Genomic DNA, 19,333 nt, shown 5'->3' on the forward strand with positions numbered 1-19,333 from the left:
CTTCTAAAGATCACCACACATTTACACTGGTTACATTATGAAAATATTATTTCAAGAACTGCTTGAAGGTAATATAGGGCCTTGAATTTGGAAGTCTTCTGCACTGTAACTATTGCACCATCCTTTTTGTTGCTAGACACACTGACCAGAACGTCCTATGTACCTAGAGCTGTAATAATGAGCTGTAATTTAATAGTGCTGTAGCAGTTTGCTTCAACTAGTTTTTAATTAGTTCTTTTTTACTGACTCATGTAGGTATACAGCTTGTTCTCTCAGCAGGCTCTTTTCCATTACTTTACCTGTTATGTTAAAAGCTCAGGCACAGAGCAGCTCTTTATCATGGTTAGAGGGATTTATATCTACACTTTAATTAGTGTTGAGGATATCTGAGTACCAGTTTTGTCTGAAGTGCCCTGATTAACTGTCTTCTAGATAGCCAGAGAAAACTGTATCAGGGATTTCATGCTTCACTAAAGCAAAGGGAGAAATAAGCCTTTTAAATCCTGGCATATTTGTTACATGAATGATGGTGAATAAGTATGGCCATATTAAAAAAAATTATAGTTTTCCATCTTGAAAAGTAATGTAGACTTTAAGACAGCTGTTTCATTTAAAACATTCATGCACTCAGCTGCAGAAGTGAGAGGAAAGAGTAGAGAATGATCACTGTAATCTGCAGAAGAGTTTAATAGGTTTCGTTTACTTTCCAGGAGGGTCACAGATCATCTTCAGTGTAAGTCGTGGATAAATGGACACGGCATCTTGCCATGTTGAACTTCAGTTTCAGGAAAGACCAGCAGCGTGCTTTGTTCTGTGTTGACACGCTGCCCTTTGGAAGAGAAATTAAAACAACTGTTTTAAACTCTCAGTATAAGTGCAGAGGGATTTTAAAATGTATTTTCCTATCCATGTGCACAGACCAAGAGTGTTTAGTGTTGCTATTTGGTAAGCTGCAGCAGACATCAGGTGCTTCAGTGCTATCAATCAACAATGGTCTGCAAGAAAAGATCAGCATTCTTTCATAGTTACCTTTTATATTTATTTTGTCTCTCAAGTAAATTAAAAAGTTCAGATTTAGGAAGAAAGTTCTAAAAGTTCTTCTAAACTCTGATTACTTCTGAAGTACAACTGTCATTGAGTGTGTATGTAAATGTGCATAGAAAATGGCTGCTTCCTTCTCTCACACTTGAGAATCATCACCAGTGTATGTAGGTAATTAATGTGTTATCAGCTACTGCTTTAATTGGTTTTGTGGCTTTAAATTCAGAAGGTATGCTTTAAATAGTATTTACTTACTACTGTGTACTTTTTGAAAGAAGCAAAATTACTGAACTCTACAGCTTTCACAGTCAAATGTGATATGACTGGACGCAACAGATTCAGTAAGTCTTAATATTCCAACTCCCCCAAATAACAAATTTGTAGGCATACCAGTTGGCCTCTGTTGGTTTCCTGGAACAGAGTAAGTTCCATGGGAAAAGGCTGGCTGCTTAATTTATTTTTTTTTTCCTAGAGAACATGGACAAACTTCTAACCTTGTTGGGCTGCTCTTTCAGCCTAATGATGTTCCAGCATTCGAGTCCTTCAAATTCAAGCTATGGTTGGATCTAGTTCACAGAACAACAGTTACGCTGTATGGAATTGTCTGGTCCGTGACCTGACATATGGGATGTGTTAAACTGAGGTCCAAGTGCAATGATGATATCACCAACACAGTGCAGTAATATCAATGTCAGGAGCGTGGACTAGTGAGTTACTCAATTTTGGAGCTGAACACTGCCTCATGTCCCTGTATTTTTTTAACCCTTTTTTTAAAAAAGAAGTGACATTTTGCTGATGTAGATTTACATTGCCCTTGTCCTCAGTGGTGCTTCTGCTCAGCTGTGGTGCTGTCAATCCCTGTGGAGGACTGGCTGTTCTCTGTTATTCATGCTTTATTCACAAGGTATTTTTCACTTGCTTCTGTCAACAAGCTTCTTGCATTTTGTGCTTTGTTATGCCATGAATGAGTCTTCTATTCATACTGTATTATTACTGACCCCTACTTGAACTTTCTTCTACATATATATATTATTTGACTTTTCCACTGTGACAGGGAGTAAGAAAGGAAACGACATATTGCAGACTCAGAAAGAATTATAGTCTTAACTTCTTCTAGCAGAAGTGTGTGTTTTGGCTCTTGAAAATGAGAACAGGGTTTCATACCAAGGGGAGGCAAAATATCAAATGTATTTCTGCAAAACATATCATGACTGAATGCAAATTGCACTGGTTTGTCTAAGGCACTGAGTCCTCCCATGTAGCAGTGCCTATATTTGCTGCTTCTCCTTTTGACTTTCAAGGAACTTTGAAAGAGTAGTTGTATTAACTCCAAGGGTCAAAGAGCCACTACTCTAGTTTAAAAATCATGGTTTTGTATTTCTGTCTAAGTAAGGCTTGCAGGTTTTTTTTTGTCCAACTTTTGTTTTTTGCCATTGCTCACTTGCTCACTGAATGCATGTGTGAGGGAACAGCCATGGGTAGAAAATGCACCAACGGAGAGGTGGTCGGTGTTTCCAGAAGCCTGCAGACCCTGCTGTGCTCTGTGCAACCCCTGCCCTGCCAGAGCCCCTCCCAGGCCTCACTGCACTCCATTCCCTTTAATAGGATGTCTCAAGGGTCATGTTTTGCAGGCTCCAATAACTCTCCCTCTATCCCAGGAAATTCTAGCTGGATCTTTTTTTTTCAGTATTGCCATCATTGGCTTCACTCTCAGCCAAATTTTGACATGGTCTTGATAGTGCTGTAGCACTTGCATATTGGAAGTGCAAGCAAAAGCATCACCTTTAGCATCTGGGGCTTGAGGAATCAAAAGTAGGAAACTTAACTTGGTAGATGCAAAGCTCCTTCAATGCTGGCTATTCTTCGAAAGGTTTCCCTGAAAAAAAGGAACAAAAATTCTTGATGATATGATTTTTGGCAACACTGAAGCAGATTTTGTGCAAATACCTTGCCATAAAACATTGCTGGTAGCCTTTAGTTGTATGCTGGTGCCTTTGAAGGTGAAATTTTGAGCCTGTTCCTTCATCTGTGACAAGCAGAAATGAGCAGACCAAGTCCCTGCCTCCTCAGTTAGCTTCCTGGCAGAGTGGAAAGTTCCTTCTGCCAAGTAATGCTAGGAAGACTGTATATTTGTTATAGAAAGTCCATTAATTTACTTTCTCCCCATAAAAATTCTCCACCAGTTGTAGGTGGATGCACTGAAGACAGCTGCTGTTGTAAAATATATAAGTTCTTCTAACTTTGTGATATGTGCAATTCTGTTATTTTTGCTTACCTAAAAATCACAGGCTCTGTTATTGTTTGTTGTGGAATGCAGCACTTGAAGTATAATAATGCTTTCTAAATAACATTTGGAAACACTATGCAAAATTGGGTAATACCTGATCTCTTCCCTGCTGTCCTGCTCTTGGAAGTGGTGAGTATTGTGTAATTCAGAGGCAAGTGGGACCTTCTTTCTCACTGCTCATTTCTTGGTGACTGAGTAAAAGGGAAATAAGCATAACCTGAGTGCACTATTGAAACTTGTAGTGGACCTTATAAAGCTTTCAACAGTCAGTGTTTATATGGAATACTCTCCTGTCATCCTCCTTTAAGAAAGATTCTTGGGAAAATTGCCTATTAAAGTTATGTGTAGATAGTTGAAATGTTCAAAATTATGCTCAAACTCTCCAGGAATTCATGACCATGTATGGTTATGTGGAGAGATCATTGAAAAAGACATTTGCAAGAACTGGTAATGGAAACTGGCTAATCCCAGTGGGGTGCAGAAATTATTTGCTACCCACTGTGGCTTTTAGACTAACTTTCTAAACTAGGATGTCATGGTGTTTGAATTCCTATCAGGTTGTAAAGATTTCTATCAGTGTGTTATTCTGTTTAATATCTCACTGTTGTTTATTCCGTTTTAGGGAACTTTCTACAATTCTTTTAAGTACAACAAGGAGAAAACATAAGCAAATAGTGGGTGTACAGAAGTAACAAAACCTAAATGTTTTATGCAGAAAAGATTCAACAAGTATCTCCCACCTACGAAGAACGAATCAAATTTTCACACTGTGACCTTGCAGTACAATCTTGGATCAAACCACATGTTTCTTTAACAAAAAAATAATTGCATTATACTATTTGCTCTGATCTGATGATGTGGAAATAAAATATTGAAAGGAATGTCGTTATTGTTTTCTTTATTCTTTGGATTTTGCCTAGCTGAATGGATTTAAAAAAACAATAAAAGCTTTTATTCACAAAGCCATCACTGCAGGATTAAAGAAGCCTTATAGGCAAAACTTGTTGATATGAAATGGTTAAGACCCAGAGTAATAACTGGGTTTCATACTCAGCATAAGATTTTAGAAGTAGAGAAGGAAAATACAGCCACACAAATCCTGTTATTCTCATTGGACTATATGATTAAACTGCTGTGATAATACTAAAAAGGTACATCTGTGCTGTAGTACAGCTGCTTGGATGTGAATCAGGGGTCCAGTGCTTTCATTCTTCCTGGTGTTGAACAGCATTTTAGTTTGCCAGGAGTTCTTTTGAAGCTGGCGATGCTGATCATGGCCAGTGGGAGAATGGCACAATTGAACTGCTTGTTAATGGAAGACAAATACTGCAAGTAATGCAGACTGATTAACAGGAAGTTTATTTGGCAAAGATATTTAAAACATTAATTTTGCCATGACCAGTAGGTTCCTATTAAATCACAAAACAGATTCAAGTCCCACTGAAATCAAGGGAATTTTTCCTGTTGACTTCAGTGACATAAAGATTTGGACCTCCATTGGATTTATCTTCCAATTTAAGATCATTTTTCTGATGATTACTAAATGTTCCCCAGTGTTGATACATTAAAATGTGTTGCCAATTCAAATAGCGTTGTCTTGTACTGTAAAAACTAAAATAAAATATTTGTTTTGGCATCTTTGTAAGTGGAATTTTTGTCATGTGTTTAGAACTCATTCTGCACTGCTAGCTGCACGTAGGAAATGTTCCCTGTTCTTCTAAAAACATTTGTAGTACATGTTTAAGACATTAACTGTAACTTTATGGACTGGATTTAATGCTCAGTGGATTTTCACTATAGTACGGATCTAACTTAATTATTACCAATTGAAGACCTTCTGCACATCAGATTGTTGTTGCTTGTGAGGCTATCGTTTTGTATTTAATGAAAAGATTGTCATTGATAATATGGTGTCAGAATTTTCAGTTGCTAGCCATGTGGTTTATTCCCTCTGTAACAGGAGAGCTTCTTGTGAACTAATGCGAGCACCTTTTTTATTATTTCTTACTGAATTACTTCTTTTATTTGCTGAACATCTCTGCTCAAGATCAGTTAATTTCTAGCAGTGTACTTGGTGATTCCTGTTAGTACCATGTTAGGTGTTGGTGTTCTTTGTGAACTAATTTATGAAGTGGATCCTTACACAAATGATGAAAAAAATTGGACTGCAGCTTATTTCAGTAATCTATATTTGTTTTTTACTGTATTCAGGACCATGATTTTCATCCCTAAATGGTTCATGATGCATCATGTCTTTTCTACTCACCTGCTTTACTTTGGCTTTCCTACTTCCATCCTTATTCTAGAGTCAGTCTGCTGGGGAGTTCACTCTATTTGTACTTCAAATATACGCTCTTGCTTGTTACACCTGTGTAACATCATTCCTTTGCTTTCCTTTCCTGCAATATGTGTCCACTGTTTCAGCAACTTTACTTTCACAGTCGCATAAACACTTCTGTTGCATGTGGCAGTCGTGTCTGAGGTTGTAGAAACCTTTTCTGTTCTCTTACTTCCCTTCCTGTCATTTTCTCAAACTGGCACTTCTGTTTAGGCTTCTCAGTTGATTTATTGTGCAATTTGTGTCTAATCTCTACTTCCATTTCCTCTGATTTACCCATTAGCTTTTTAAACCTTATTGAGACCATTAACATGCATCTCTGCTAATTCTCATCATTTTTTTAATGCTCTTGTATTTTTGTGTTTTACGTATATCTGTAAGATTAAAGCTTCATGTGGTGCTCATTCTTCTAGAGACTGTGAATTTGAATCTGAGGTCTTTGCATTTTACCTCTGCTGTATTGAGTGCCTCCTACTTAGGTTTAATACAGCAGATTCAACTGACTTCCAGTTTTGCTCTAAACTCCCAGGGGTGAAATTCACTTCTAACTTCACAAGTCTACAGTGCCAGCTTATGGTTTTCTACAGAGCTGTTGAGATGTATAGAAACACCTGGTTTTCTATGTTGACTGTAAAAGGGGCCTTGATAACTGTTTTGGATGTCTGCATCTCTAGGTAGCTCTCTCTGCATTGTCTATGCCTAAGGTTAAGTGTCATGAACTGTGTACTGGGACTGAAACTGTATATGTACATTGGGAATGAAAATGAACTGCTGGTTTGGTTGTGTTATATGGCAGTTAATTTTTTTTCTTTCTCAAGTATTGTATTTTTAGGAAAAGGATTTATTTTCGTGGGTCTCCCAACAGTAATTTTGAACACCCTGATGAAAGAAATGGAGTAGATAATGGCCAGACTGTTCTATTACTGAATATAGAACAGACACATTTAGTAATTTTGCTTATTTCTCACTTGGACCATGGAAGAAAGCTTTAATTATTAAGCTTAGTGGGAGGAAGAAGGCATATATTTATTGAGTTACAACTTTATTGTTGAATTAATAATATTGTTTTAATTTTAATGATTTACAGGAAGCCTGTTTACCTGTAAAACTCCAGCAATTGCAGATATTGTGATACTAGTAGATGGTTCTTGGAGTATTGGCAGATTCAATTTCAGGCTCGTTCGACTGTTCCTGGAAAACCTGGTTTCCGCTTTCAATGTGGGATCTGAGAAAACAAGAGTAGGTAAGGTGCCATCGTTTTCCCCAATATTTCTTAACAGTGTAAAAATGTTACCAGTTCAGGAGAGTTAACAGCTTAATGCTACTTCTTTTGTGCAAGATTCATCCTCGTCTGGAACTAGTGCTTCTATCATAAGATAGTGCTGCTGCAATGTTTGTATTCCTCACAGTTTACTGGGATCCTCAACTTAGGTAAATGCTAATGCAATGTCAGTGGAAAAATAAAAACAGTGGAAACAGTCTTACTGACTTCAGTCAGCATTAGCTCAAATCCTTGCAGTTTAATTTTCAGAGGAAGAATGTGCCAGTGGATGGCTTTTCTTTTGGTTTAAACTGGCTCAAATGTTATATTTGTAATCCACTACTGTTCAAAAGTGTATTAAGTAAAATACACTTTTTCCTTTAAAAAAAAAAAGTCTTGAACTGTTAATAAACCGAAGAAGATGTGTACTTGTTTGCTTCTCCTTTACTTAGCACTTGAGCAAAAGACTTTGAAAGTTAACTGAGGAGTTGTCCCCCAGAACAACTTCATACTGTTTTTTTGTTGTCAACCAATGCAGTTTTTCTAGTATAGTAGCAGAGCTACTTACAGTAAGCTTGCTGTAGTAAGGTATTGGTAATCAAGTATATAAAGTGTAGATACATCAAGAAAACCCACTCTGTTGTCCAGTGAATTACCCTAATTTCTGGTTCTTTAGGTCTTGCACAGTACAGTGGTGATCCCCGAATCGAATGGCATTTGAATGCCTATGGCACAAAGGATGCTGTTTTGGATGCAGTCCGGAATCTACCATATAAGGGAGGGAATACATTAACAGGTACAGTGTATGTTTTAGCTTTTTCCTTGTAATAAAATCATGTTCTGCTGCACAGACTAAGAAGTGTTAGTGCTTATTATGAAGGGCAAAAAGGATAGGGGTTTTGCAGCTTGCTAATGGCTTTATCCAGTGTCCCTTAAGTCTTTTCTAAGTGCTTGTCCATTGGCTTTACTGGATATCAGGGTAGGGTCTCATAAAACAAAGTGTACATGAACTCTCTGTGCTAGAAGTAAAATCTTTTACCTGCTAGGAAGAAAATGTAAAATCCATTCATAATGTTCATGCACAGAGCTTTATTCTGTAGAAGGAAAGAATGTTGTTTTAATATCTGACAACTGGCCGTCCTAACTTTTCAAATAAGCACCTGGGGCTTTTAGATTTCCATTGACCTTTGGGTAGTTAGAGCACTTAAGCCCCAGAGACACTTAGTGATGGATAAAGGGGGGATGTCTGACAGTCTCTGAATACAATTCCAGTGTCATCAAAGCAGCAGTTATTGATGTTGGCTGTCTTGCCAGGAGAATGATATATCCAAAGACCCAGACATGGCTTTAAGTAAAGTACTGTCTTCCTTTTTTTTTTTTTCCTTCGAGTGGGTAGGGAAGGGGAGAAAGAATATGCAACAGCCTTTATTTTGGTAGAAGGAATGATTGCACAGGGACAAAGGGCAGAAGGACTCTACTGTGATTCTAGGAATGAAATTACTGTATGGTGGGAAGTAGTAAATTATCATGATTATTTTATGTGGATGTTAGAAGAAAGTGAGTTAGGAACCTTTGCTGTGGGAGACTTAAGAGAGTTTTGAGATAGGAGCTCATTGTGACATGTCCTAGAGTTGTTCTTCTTTCCCTTTAAATAATTAGCAGTTATTAAAATCAGATTCTCCCTAAGCTTAAATAAAGCTCTTCTTCAGCTTTTAAATCAGAAGGAACAAACAAACAAACAAAAGTTAAGATTGTCTGTATCATGGGGGTTTACTAAGCTATTCAGAACATGTGCTTTCATATAAGCAATGTAGGTAGAAGGAGAGGGAACTTCCTGTTCTAGCTTGGTAGAGTAAGAAAAAAAAGATGATGCATTTGCAGAAAGATCAATTTAGGTTTCCATAGCCAGTTTGAAGTACATTGATTGATCAACTGGCTATTAAAAATAAATGTCATCTTCTTTGTAGTTTAGGCTCCTTGTTGGAATTTAATCTTTCAGTAAATAAATTCTTCTTTTGTACTTATTCTTCATCAAAAGGTTTCTCAATTTTTAAATTGAGTGGAAAAACGAACACTGTGATATTAGCAAAATTAATGGACATTTTCACCTCTTAAAGTCTTTAAAAATATTTTCTGTTTTAGGTCTTGCCTTAACTTACATTTTGGAAAACAGCTTTAAGCCAGAAGCAGGTGCAAGACCTGGAGTATCTAAAATTGGGATACTGATCACTGATGGGAAGTCCCAAGATGATGTTATCCCTCCTGCTAAAAACCTCCGAGACGCTGGCATTGAGCTGTTTGCTATTGGTGTGTATTCTGCCATATCCATATATTGTGTCCCATTATACCCTGGTGTATTTGTATCTGTTGCTCTCTAATTTAAAGAACTGTTCTTTTCTGTCTGTATCAAGTAAGTATCATTGTTAATTTATATATTTTAATATGTTCTCCAATTCATTGCTGCTATAATTGGAATTTAGCAGTATATATGGATGCTACATTATCAGGAGACAGCTGAAAAGATGCCACTTGTGCTGGCAGAAATGGAAGTCTTGAATTAACATCTTAACAACAGAACAATCTGCAGTTGGTCATTAAAATGAATAGAACTGGATATTAATAAGTTTTTATTAACAATCCCTGGGTATACAGGATTTTTTCTTTTTCATTGCGAATATTTTCATTTTTCTTTCCGATAAAAGGTGTAAAGAATGCAGATATAAATGAACTCAAAGAGATTGCTTCTGAACCTGACAGCACACACGTCTACAATGTGGCTGACTTTAACTTCATGCATACCATTGTTGAAGGTCTTACCAGAACAGTGTGCTCACGAGTAGAGGAACAGGAAAAGGAAATCAAAGGTGAATAAGAAACAAAACGTAACGTAACTTACGATGAACTTAGGGCTACAAGTCTAAGTTCTAGGCTGGCTTCTGGCTCTTAAGTCGTGCTGTATATTCTGTTGCTTGCAAGAAGGTACACTGTCAGGGAAGTTATCTTCCTAGGTATGTTTTATTCTTGCTTTGATATCTGTGATCTTTTTGCTCTCTGATAGTGGTAAATATTATGGTATTTGGTAGTACCAAAAAATACAAAAATTCAGTCTGCTGTAATTATTTCAAAATGGTGGGTAAGGAAATTCTTTTTATTATACACAGATCTGGGGATAAATTAGTTTAACAGCTGCACATGGAATTGTTACATTTGTGCTGTACTTTCCATCTCCTAACTTACTGTTTTTATTATCTCATAAGTTTTCAGAAGTTTCAACTATTTAGATTGCTTTGTCCTTTTCTGATGACAGCTTTTTTCTCTTTTTTAACACACACAAAATATATTTCAGCACACAAGAAAAGATGGTGGTGAAGAAAATTGTTCTTACATGAAAAAGTTTCCACTGACTACAGTTTTTTTTGCTTTTCTGAACAAAAGAAATGGCCATGCAAAAATGTTGCAATTTACCAGAGAAACAGTTCTCCGTGAGGAAATTCTTTCTGAAAGGCTCCAGTGGATTTTGTTTGTATTCTTGGTTTCTGATTCCTTAATATCAGAGAAATGCTGAGTGATTTTTCAGTAAGCTGGAAATATATATCAGTAAGGAAGTCTGTCTTTCACAGGTATTTCTACCTGTGCTATGAAGAAGTGTGTGTTAGTAAGGCTTCATTCCATCTTTTTGCTCTTTTATTCACCTGAAAACTGGAAGAAATACAGAACACTAGCTGTGTCTTGTAGAGGGAATAGTCAGTTGAGAAATTGAGAGGGAGAGGATGAAAAAACCATAGAGAGATGAGACATCTTTGTGGAAAGGAATTATTGCCAGAGAAGATGACTGTTCACTGCATCTCTTCAGTTGGCTGACAGACAGCATATCAGATTCCATCCTCAGAGGAGCACAGGAGATCACAAGATCACATACGTACTTCTATGTTCTTCATAACTGGGAAGAAAGCAACCTAGAACAAAAAAAACAAACCAGAAGGAAGGGTTTTGATAAAGTGATGTGGGGAAGGACAGGAAGGCTTAGTTTTGTGTTTTGTCTTTTTCATTTAAAGGTTTATGAAAGACCGGGGAAGCTTAGTCCCAGGGAAACTCCATGTGCAGTACTCATTATGACTTATTTGTTTCCTTGAAAATAACCTAAGTGAGTGTGTAGTAGCCACACTACTGATGAGGAATGATCTTTAGAGCTTCAGCAAATACAACAAACCAAATAATCATTATGCAGAAGGGAATAAAAAAATTTTGTTGTCTCTAACCTAGGAACAATTGCTTCACTTGGGGCTCCTTCGGATTTGGTCACATCAGAGGTAACAGCTAGAGGATTCCGGGTTAGCTGGACCCATGCACCAGGCAAAGTGGAAAAATACAGGGTTGTGTACTATCCCACTCGAGGAGGACCACCGGAAGAGGTAACAGGAGGAAAAGCTTCCCAGAAATTTTTAATGCAACAGCAGCAAGTAACCAGACAGGAGATCCATGGTCTTATTTTAAATCTACCCTGAAATTCCTTGTGTGGGCTCTGAAGCCCACTACAGAAAGGAGACTGATCACACTGGATGGTGACGAAGGTTAGGTAGTAGCTAGGCTGCTTTTCTGTCTACAATGTAAAGTAAAGGAGTAAAGTGTAAAAATAAGCACTTTCAGGGGATGGGGTAAAATCTCCACATTTTTCTTACACGTACAGTTACTTAAACCAGTTCTGTAGTTTCCTCCTGCACCCATCTGTTTACAAGAACAGAAGAGGTAGGAGTTGATGGCAAGGCAGATTTTCAGTTCTAAGAAAATAATTATTCATAAAAGAAGATGATATGTGTGTACATTTTGGGACATTTACAATTTGTCATGCAAAATTTGGAGAGAGGTGATTATCTGAGTAGGACTTGAGCATTCTGGAGACAGGGAAAAATGCAGTGGAACAAGTTTCTCGCTTTATCTGACAGCTTATAAAATTGAGTGCAACGGCAAAGGGCAAAGGGATTGAACTAAGATTATATTTTGTCTCCTTTTTTCCTTTTTACTAGAAATGCCAATGTAAAAATTGCCTGGAAGAGGAATTGATTGATTTGAGGATAATATGGTTAGTTTGCTTAATGCATATTTAGTGAAATTTTCTTTTAAACAGGTTGTGGTAGATGGAAGCGTATCAACAGCAGTTCTGAAAAACCTGATGTCTTTAACTGAATACCAGATAGCTGTATTTGCCATATACTCAAATGCTGCTAGTGAGGGCCTCCGTGGAACAGAAACTACACGTAAGTATCTTTAGCATCTTTGTTGCAGATTTGACTGTCTGCATTTTATCAAACTGTGTAAGTGTTAGTCTTTTTGAAAAAGAAATACAGAAGGGAGTCTTTTTCAATTTAGCTTATTTTAGTGCATTTGCTTTAAATTAATTTTAGTTTGAATTAATTCTGGGCTAAGTTCCTAAGTCCAAATTCTCTGTGAATATTTAAACACTGAGAAAGTTTTTATCTCTGGGATGAACTTGGAAGTCAATTGTATTGAACCCTAAATTGGAACATTCCTATGTGTTGGGTGTGGAGCCAAACTTTATGAAGTAGGTTTGTGGCTGAAGATGATCTTATGAGGGGAGGATTAGGTGGGACCAGAAATACCTGCATGTGATTTCCAAAGATTTTCAAAGATTTCTGTACGTTTCTTCATCAATGATTCAATTATTTTCTGTCTGTAAAATGGTGATTTGGGATATTGTAAGACAATACATTTACAGTTTTGGGTATTTGTATACGAAATGCAGTTACTTTTTTTAGAAAATATTACAGATACTAGGAAGGGAAGTAAAGAGGAACTTATGTGTTCAGACTAGGAGACTGGAAGTCCATATGTGGACTTATGTCCATATGGGATGTATTAATAGCTGATACCTGCTGGAAGATCAGCACAGGGCTAAAGCAATCTACAAGACTTCTAGAGTGCATTGACAACAACTTCCTGACACAATTGGTCAAGATGCCAGCAAGGGAAGGTGCTCTGCTGTAGCTGGTACTTAGAAACAAGGAAGAATTGATGTGGGGAGGAGGATGTTAAAGTCACAGGTAGCCTTGACTGTAATGATCATGAGATGGTAGAATTCAGGATTCTAAGAGGAGGGAGGAGTTTAAGAAGGAGGACCACAATTCTGGATTTCAGGATAGCAGTCTTTAGTGTCTTCAGAGATGTGCTGGGAAGAAGCTGAAGGGATATGGCCCTGGAGAGAAGAGGGATCCAGACGAGCGGCTTGATACCCAAAGATCGCATCCTACAAGGTCAAGAAAGGTCCCTACTAACAAGTAGCTAATCAACCAAAAGTGACTGGAGACCAGCATGGATAATCAAGAAACTCTTAACAGAGCTCAGACATAAAAGGAAGTTTATAAGAGATGGAAGAATAGGCAGATGACACAGAAGTACAGAGTTGCTGTCTGATCTTGCAGGGATAAGTGTAGGAAAGCCAGGGCCAACTTGGAGATGAATCTGGGAAGCAATGTGAAGAGGAAAACAAATTTAGCCTTATGTAGTTCAACAAAGGGAAGTGCAAAGTCCTGCCCTGGGAAGCAACAACCCCATGTGTCAGTACACGCGGAGGGATGACCAGCTGGAAGGCAGCTCTTCAGAGAAGGACCTGGGGTCATGGTAAACAACAAGTTGACTGTGAATCAGCAAAGCACCCTTGTCACAAAGAAGGCCAGAGCCTTCTGGATCATGATTGAAAATGAATCATTTTCATTAGAAAATGATTGTCACAGGTTGGGGGAGGTGATTCTTGCCCTCTGCTCAGCACTGAGGAGACCATAGCTGGATGCTGGGTCTCGTGCTGTGTTCCCCAGTGCAAGAAACATGTGGACTTACTGTAGTGACTCCAGTGAAAGTCCACAATGATTAAGGGATAGGCACATCTTTTGTAGGAGAAGAGTCTGAAACAGCTGGACTGTTCAGTTTGGGAAGAGAAAGCCCAGGTGATCTCACCAATTATGTCAAAATCCCTGATGCAAGGGAATGAAGAAGAGTGAACCAGATGCTTCTCAGTGATGCCCACTAATAGGACAAGAGCCAGTAAGCACAAATTAAAAACTCATGAAATTAAATTTGAACAGGAGAATATACAGTTTTATTGTGATGGTGGTCAAACAGTGGAATAGGTTGTCCAGAGAGGCTGTGGAGTCTGCATCTCTGGAGATATTTAAAACCCAGCTAGAAAAGGTTCTGAGCAACCTGCTTTAGCTGAGTCTGACTGAACAGGAAAGTTAGTTAGACCAGATGATCTCCAGAGGTGACTTTCATACTAAATGGTTATTTGATTCTGTGTCAGTGCAGATCTTCGTGATCTGAAAATAAAACATAATAATATAAAATTATTTGAGACTTCTCAATTGGTCTCAGTCTCCCAAAATGTCATCTCCAACCATACTACACCCCACAACACAATGTTAGGACCTGTTTAATTTATTGAGGCAGAGGGAGCAGTCACATACTGAGCCAACAGGATTGTTTTGTACTGCACCTGGAATTCCTTTGAAGTCACCCAGTCAAGTTCTGACAGAGCCCAGTCCTGCTGACTTTCTGAGATGTGATCAAATCACACCCCAGGGTCATGCAGCATCAAGCAATTTATACATCTGTCTTCGATAGTGTGTTGGAAGTAATAGTTTGACATGTGCAAGTATTAATCACTCCACATGCTAAAATATCTGCAATTTTGAAGTATTTTTTACTATCCTAATGGAGAATTATGGAAAATTGTACTTTACATTCCTGCCTTTGTGTGAGATACTGACAGATGAAAGTAGTCACCAATTGCATTTGTGTTCATATGGAACACTGAAAATGGTTTACAGGTATCTAAACAGATGTATGTATATGCATAATGTACAGATAATTAGAATGTTTTGTGACTTTAATGGTTGCTTCTAATTTGAAATAAATATGAAATCCGTTCATGTTTTAATTTTGCTGCAAATATATATTTTACCTGGTTTAGTTTATTCTAGTAACATGGATAAATTAAACTGACTAAAACCAACTGGAATAAACTAAACCAGCATTATCTACTAGATATTCATATTTGAGATTCTGAACTCCTCAGCTGAAAATTCCAGTAGAAAATACCATAGTAACCCTTTTGGATTCAGGCACATTTCCTTGAGTGTCTTAGGTAGGGGGGTAGGCCTGCATAGGAGATAGGAAGGCTGGTATGCCATAGGCATAAGGCTAATGTTAGGGGTAAGAAGTTTTTTCAAAGCAAATGTATGAGTTGATCATATCGGAATCGAGGGTAAGAGGCGCGGATTCATAAGAATCCTGTTTTATTTCCAGTCACCTCTTCATTAATCTATTATTATCTAGATATATTATCTAATATATCTATTGCCAGGATATCTTCCAGTTCCTGTTGAGAGATAAAATACAAGTCACAAGTTAGGAAATATTTTTCTTATGGATTTTTAGAGTCAAAATAAGGAAAAGGACAGGTGATGGATACTCTCTCTCTGATTCTGGGGCAGTTTGAGTAGGAATGAGACACTGTGGAACCAAGTGCCTTCAGGATATCTCAACATGTAGTTTCTTGCTGTAAGTATCAGAGATCTGAATGGAGCTCTGAGCAGAGTCTGAAGTACACTTGAAAATATTCATGGGCAGTTTCTCCCTGTAATGAGAGGAGTTGTGAGAATTCATAGGAATATAAATCAACACAAGAACAAGGATTTAAATAGGATGGAGGTAGGTTATTAAAGATTTGGAAATGTAGATGGGTAACCTGGAAGTAGAAACCTAAAGAGAGGCGTAGGTTGAAGTTCTGCCACCACTTACAGACTGAGTGAACGGCCTCAATGAACAAGAGGCTAGCTTGGTGTTGTACATGGGGAGTTAAGAGCTCTGTTAGAGCTTGTTGAACACAGTGTAAGGGATAAATTATTTCTTGGAGAAATCAACTAGACAGGGTGCAGTTTTTGTTTGGACAAGGAGATTAGTGAAGCTCTGTGACTGTAGTTAGAATTTGTTGCTGAATCTTTGTTTGCAGATCAGATTCTTCAGAAGTATACAAAGAAGAGCTTAATAGCAGCTTAACATCCAGCTTATTATGGTCTCTCTGAGTTCCTAATATTAAAGACTTGATATCAGTTAGCAATAGCCCTCTGTTTTTTTCAGACCCTTTCAGTCATTTTAGGGACTTAGAAGTTCCAAAAGAGAAGTCAAAGTTCCCTCATATCTCTCCAGTGACTGGATATTTTGGTGGGATCTGTAAATGGTGTAACAGCAGTTAAGAGACCTTGGGATGTTATTTTGTGAGAGGAAGAAAGTGAAGACAACAGGGAAGTGCAAAATGCTACTCTAAAGAGTTACAGAAATGCAAATAAATATTCAGGAACCCAGATTGGTGCTATGTTCTGGTATCAGCACCTTAAATTCACAAGTAAACCTCCTAATATTGGTTGAATATCACTCAGCCTGCTCTCACTTGCCAGGTTATTATTCACCATGATTTGCAATGGATGATCTTGCCCATATTTGCATTATCCCACTGACACAGGCCTGGGAGCCAGTTTGAACAGTCCAGGCCTTAAACATGCAACAGTTTATAGTCTAAATATTTTGACATTTGCAATGTTCTCATCCCGGATTTTCTCCAGGATTTTGTACCTTGTGGCTGTCACACCCATACTCTGGCTTGGGAACTATTCCTATTCCTAGCAAGAGCCATCCCTTAAAAATGCTACTGGTTCCTAATAGCAACCCTGCATATTCTTCAACAGCGATTGGTAATCCTCCTTCAGATCAGGGAGGAGGAAGGGTGAGATCAGAACAGAGCAATTGGTGCAATTTGGTGCTCAAAGAACAGCAGTCCTCCTAATGGAAGTATTCAGAGCCATTTAGGACAAATAGCTGAAATGCTTTCTAAGGCATAGCTCTTCCCTGGCATTAGAATTGGTTTAGGTCATAATTTCCTTGTTTGTCTAGTTCTGCGATCTCTTATGTACCAATCATCTCTTCATAGTTGTAGCATACAGACAGTACTCCCATGCGTGGAGATAGCTGTATTCCTTTGTGTTTCCTGGGGTAAAATAAACTCTTTGAATAATAGCTGGTTGTTCAAGTGAGACAACTGAATTGACTCTCTCTTGTTCCACTGTAGTCGCCTTGCCAATGGCATCGGATCTGCAATTGTACGATGTGTCGCAGGGCAGCATGAGAGTGAAGTGGAACGGAGTAGCGGGTGCCACAGGTTACATGATCCTATATGCTCCCCTCACAGAAGGATTGGCAGCAGATGAGAAAGAGGTGATGTATTGTGCTTTCATTTGTATAGCAGTTATTAAAAAAAATCAGTCTTTTAAAGAATAAACTAGTATGTGTCCTTTAACCTCCAACTTGATCGGCAAATACTTTGCAGTTTTTTTCCATGACTACATCAAGTACTGTATATGTCACAGACTATGAATAAAGTGCAAGTGCCAATTGGTTATTTTTATATGTCGTTGTCATAAAAATGCAACAACTTCAGCTGTATTTAAGTGACCCTTTTGAAATTATGTATGAGATGATACTGTAAGCATTGTATAAGACTAACACTCAAAGGAAGAAAGAAAGTAAAGTAAAACTAAGATATTTTCTAAGTGTGCTATCTGAAGAATATGAACTTTAGCTTTTGTTCTCATCAGGGCCTTTAAATGTAAATACCATTTGTAGGTCTGACCTTCATTGTTTTTTTCTTTTAGTTCTGTTCAGCCTTTACTTTTAAATTTAAAAATAATGCCTTCCATCAAAAGTGATTTTAGAACACATTATTTAGAAGGAAAAGAAGGTGGGACAGGGCAAAGTCTAGTCTTTTGTCACTAAAATAGTAAAACCAATAGACTTTTCTAAAGTTGCTAGCATAGTTCCAACGGAACTTCTGATCTAGGATTTTAAAGTTTTTATGCTCAAGTTTCTGTATGTGTAATTAAGGTTATGTACAACATCTGCGTTCAAGCAAAAACACTCAAAAGCATGCAGGGGCATGTGAGCTTTCAGTGCAGGAAGCTACTGAAAGCTGGTATAGACTTGTGCTGTCTGATAAATGAGTGGCTGTGAGCACTGTATTCTGTTAAAAATGGGGCCTCCCTGAGAACTAGGTGGTTCAGGAGGCCTAAGCTTTACCTTAAAGAAATAAATATAGTCAGTCCATATGGCTCTCTGTGAAAGGTGGAGAAGGAAAATGATGCACACCTCAAACAGCAACAAATCTGAGCCTCATTGGGAATGGAAATCAGCTCCTCCAGTGATTTCATGTGATTTTCAGGTCTGTGACCGAAGATGAAACAAAAGGTAGCTGGAAATGAAAAGACCTTAGTTCTGGAGAACTAGCAATTTTGTTTTTGCTAGTATGAGTAGTGACTTTTAAAGCCCTCTTACCTATGTGTTTGGCTTTTTGACAATTTTGATGTTTCAATTATTGTGCAATATCCCCAAATCTTGAGCAAAGTTCTGCAGACACAGTATCAGACAAACGCTCAGCAGAGCATTTGATCACATATCTAATTTCAAGTGTGTAATTAGTATTCTTCCCTATTATGAACTGTTTCAGAAATAATGTGTCTTTTTTTTATGTGGTTTTTAGATAAAAATTGGGGAGGCCTCAACAGATCTTGAACTGGATGGACTGTTGCCAAATACAGAATATACAGTCACAGTTTATGCCATGTTCGGAGAAGAAGCCAGTGATCCCCTTACAGGACAAGAAACTACATGTAGGTAGCACATATCTATACATCTATCAGTTCAGTGTTAATAGACCTTCCAAACAGTCTCTGAACATATTAGACCAGGCATTTGATTTTAAAATCTGATTTGAATAGTCCATTGGGCTCTTAACTGTACTTCAGTTTCTCTGAGTGAATGCTTAATTTACAGAGGCTGAGGATTTCTACAAAACAGCTTGTTTTTGCAACAGAATTGTGAACTTGTCTCTCTTGTTGGTAGTGGTACTACGGTTACCCATGCTGATCTTGGTGGAATTACTGACAGTTTTCCAAACTTGCCGATGGTGATTGAAGGTCATCGCATAGCTCTAAATTGATTGGCTCTAAATTGAGATTGCTCTGTTTAGCCTCCTGTAGCTAGAGAACCAGGTGTGTGGGGGAGCCTACTCAGAAGGAGAAAGTCATTGCTCTGGCTCAGTACTAGTACAGACAGAAAAGAAACAAAGACAAGATTTCTGTCCAACCCCTACTGCCCAACATCTGGTTAACAAAGGGTTGGAAAGTGCCTGTGCACTCATGATAGATGATGTGTTTTTAATAAGCAGCAAGAATTTTGCCAGCTAAATTCTGTCCTCTGCAGTCTGTACACAGCCCTTTATGTCAACTCCCTAAAAAGCCTCAGCATTTGGAAGACAAAGGATATGAAAATAAGTGATTGTGCTGCT

General features: G+C 37.9%; 1 protein-coding gene across 1 annotated transcript in view; it reads left to right on the top strand.

The window, feature by feature from the left end:
* Window positions 1–19,333, top strand: part of COL14A1 (collagen type XIV alpha 1 chain) — a 116,374-nt gene that overhangs the window by 28,492 nt on the left and 68,549 nt on the right. The window contains exons 6-13 of the mRNA XM_051778456.1: window positions 6,754–6,909; window positions 7,604–7,723; window positions 9,070–9,234; window positions 9,630–9,791; window positions 11,191–11,339; window positions 12,053–12,182; window positions 17,063–17,208; window positions 18,527–18,656. Of these exons, the coding sequence (XP_051634416.1) occupies window positions 6,754–6,909; window positions 7,604–7,723; window positions 9,070–9,234; window positions 9,630–9,791; window positions 11,191–11,339; window positions 12,053–12,182; window positions 17,063–17,208; window positions 18,527–18,656 (1,158 nt within the window). The remainder of the gene's footprint in view (window positions 1–6,753; window positions 6,910–7,603; window positions 7,724–9,069; window positions 9,235–9,629; window positions 9,792–11,190; window positions 11,340–12,052; window positions 12,183–17,062; window positions 17,209–18,526; window positions 18,657–19,333) is intronic.

This window comes from Manacus candei, unplaced genomic scaffold, assembly GCF_025592945.1.
Source record: "Manacus candei isolate 608988 ecotype Guabito, Panama unplaced genomic scaffold, ASM2559294v1 h1tg000013l, whole genome shotgun sequence".
NCBI classification, from domain to species: domain Eukaryota; kingdom Metazoa; phylum Chordata; class Aves; order Passeriformes; family Pipridae; genus Manacus; species Manacus candei.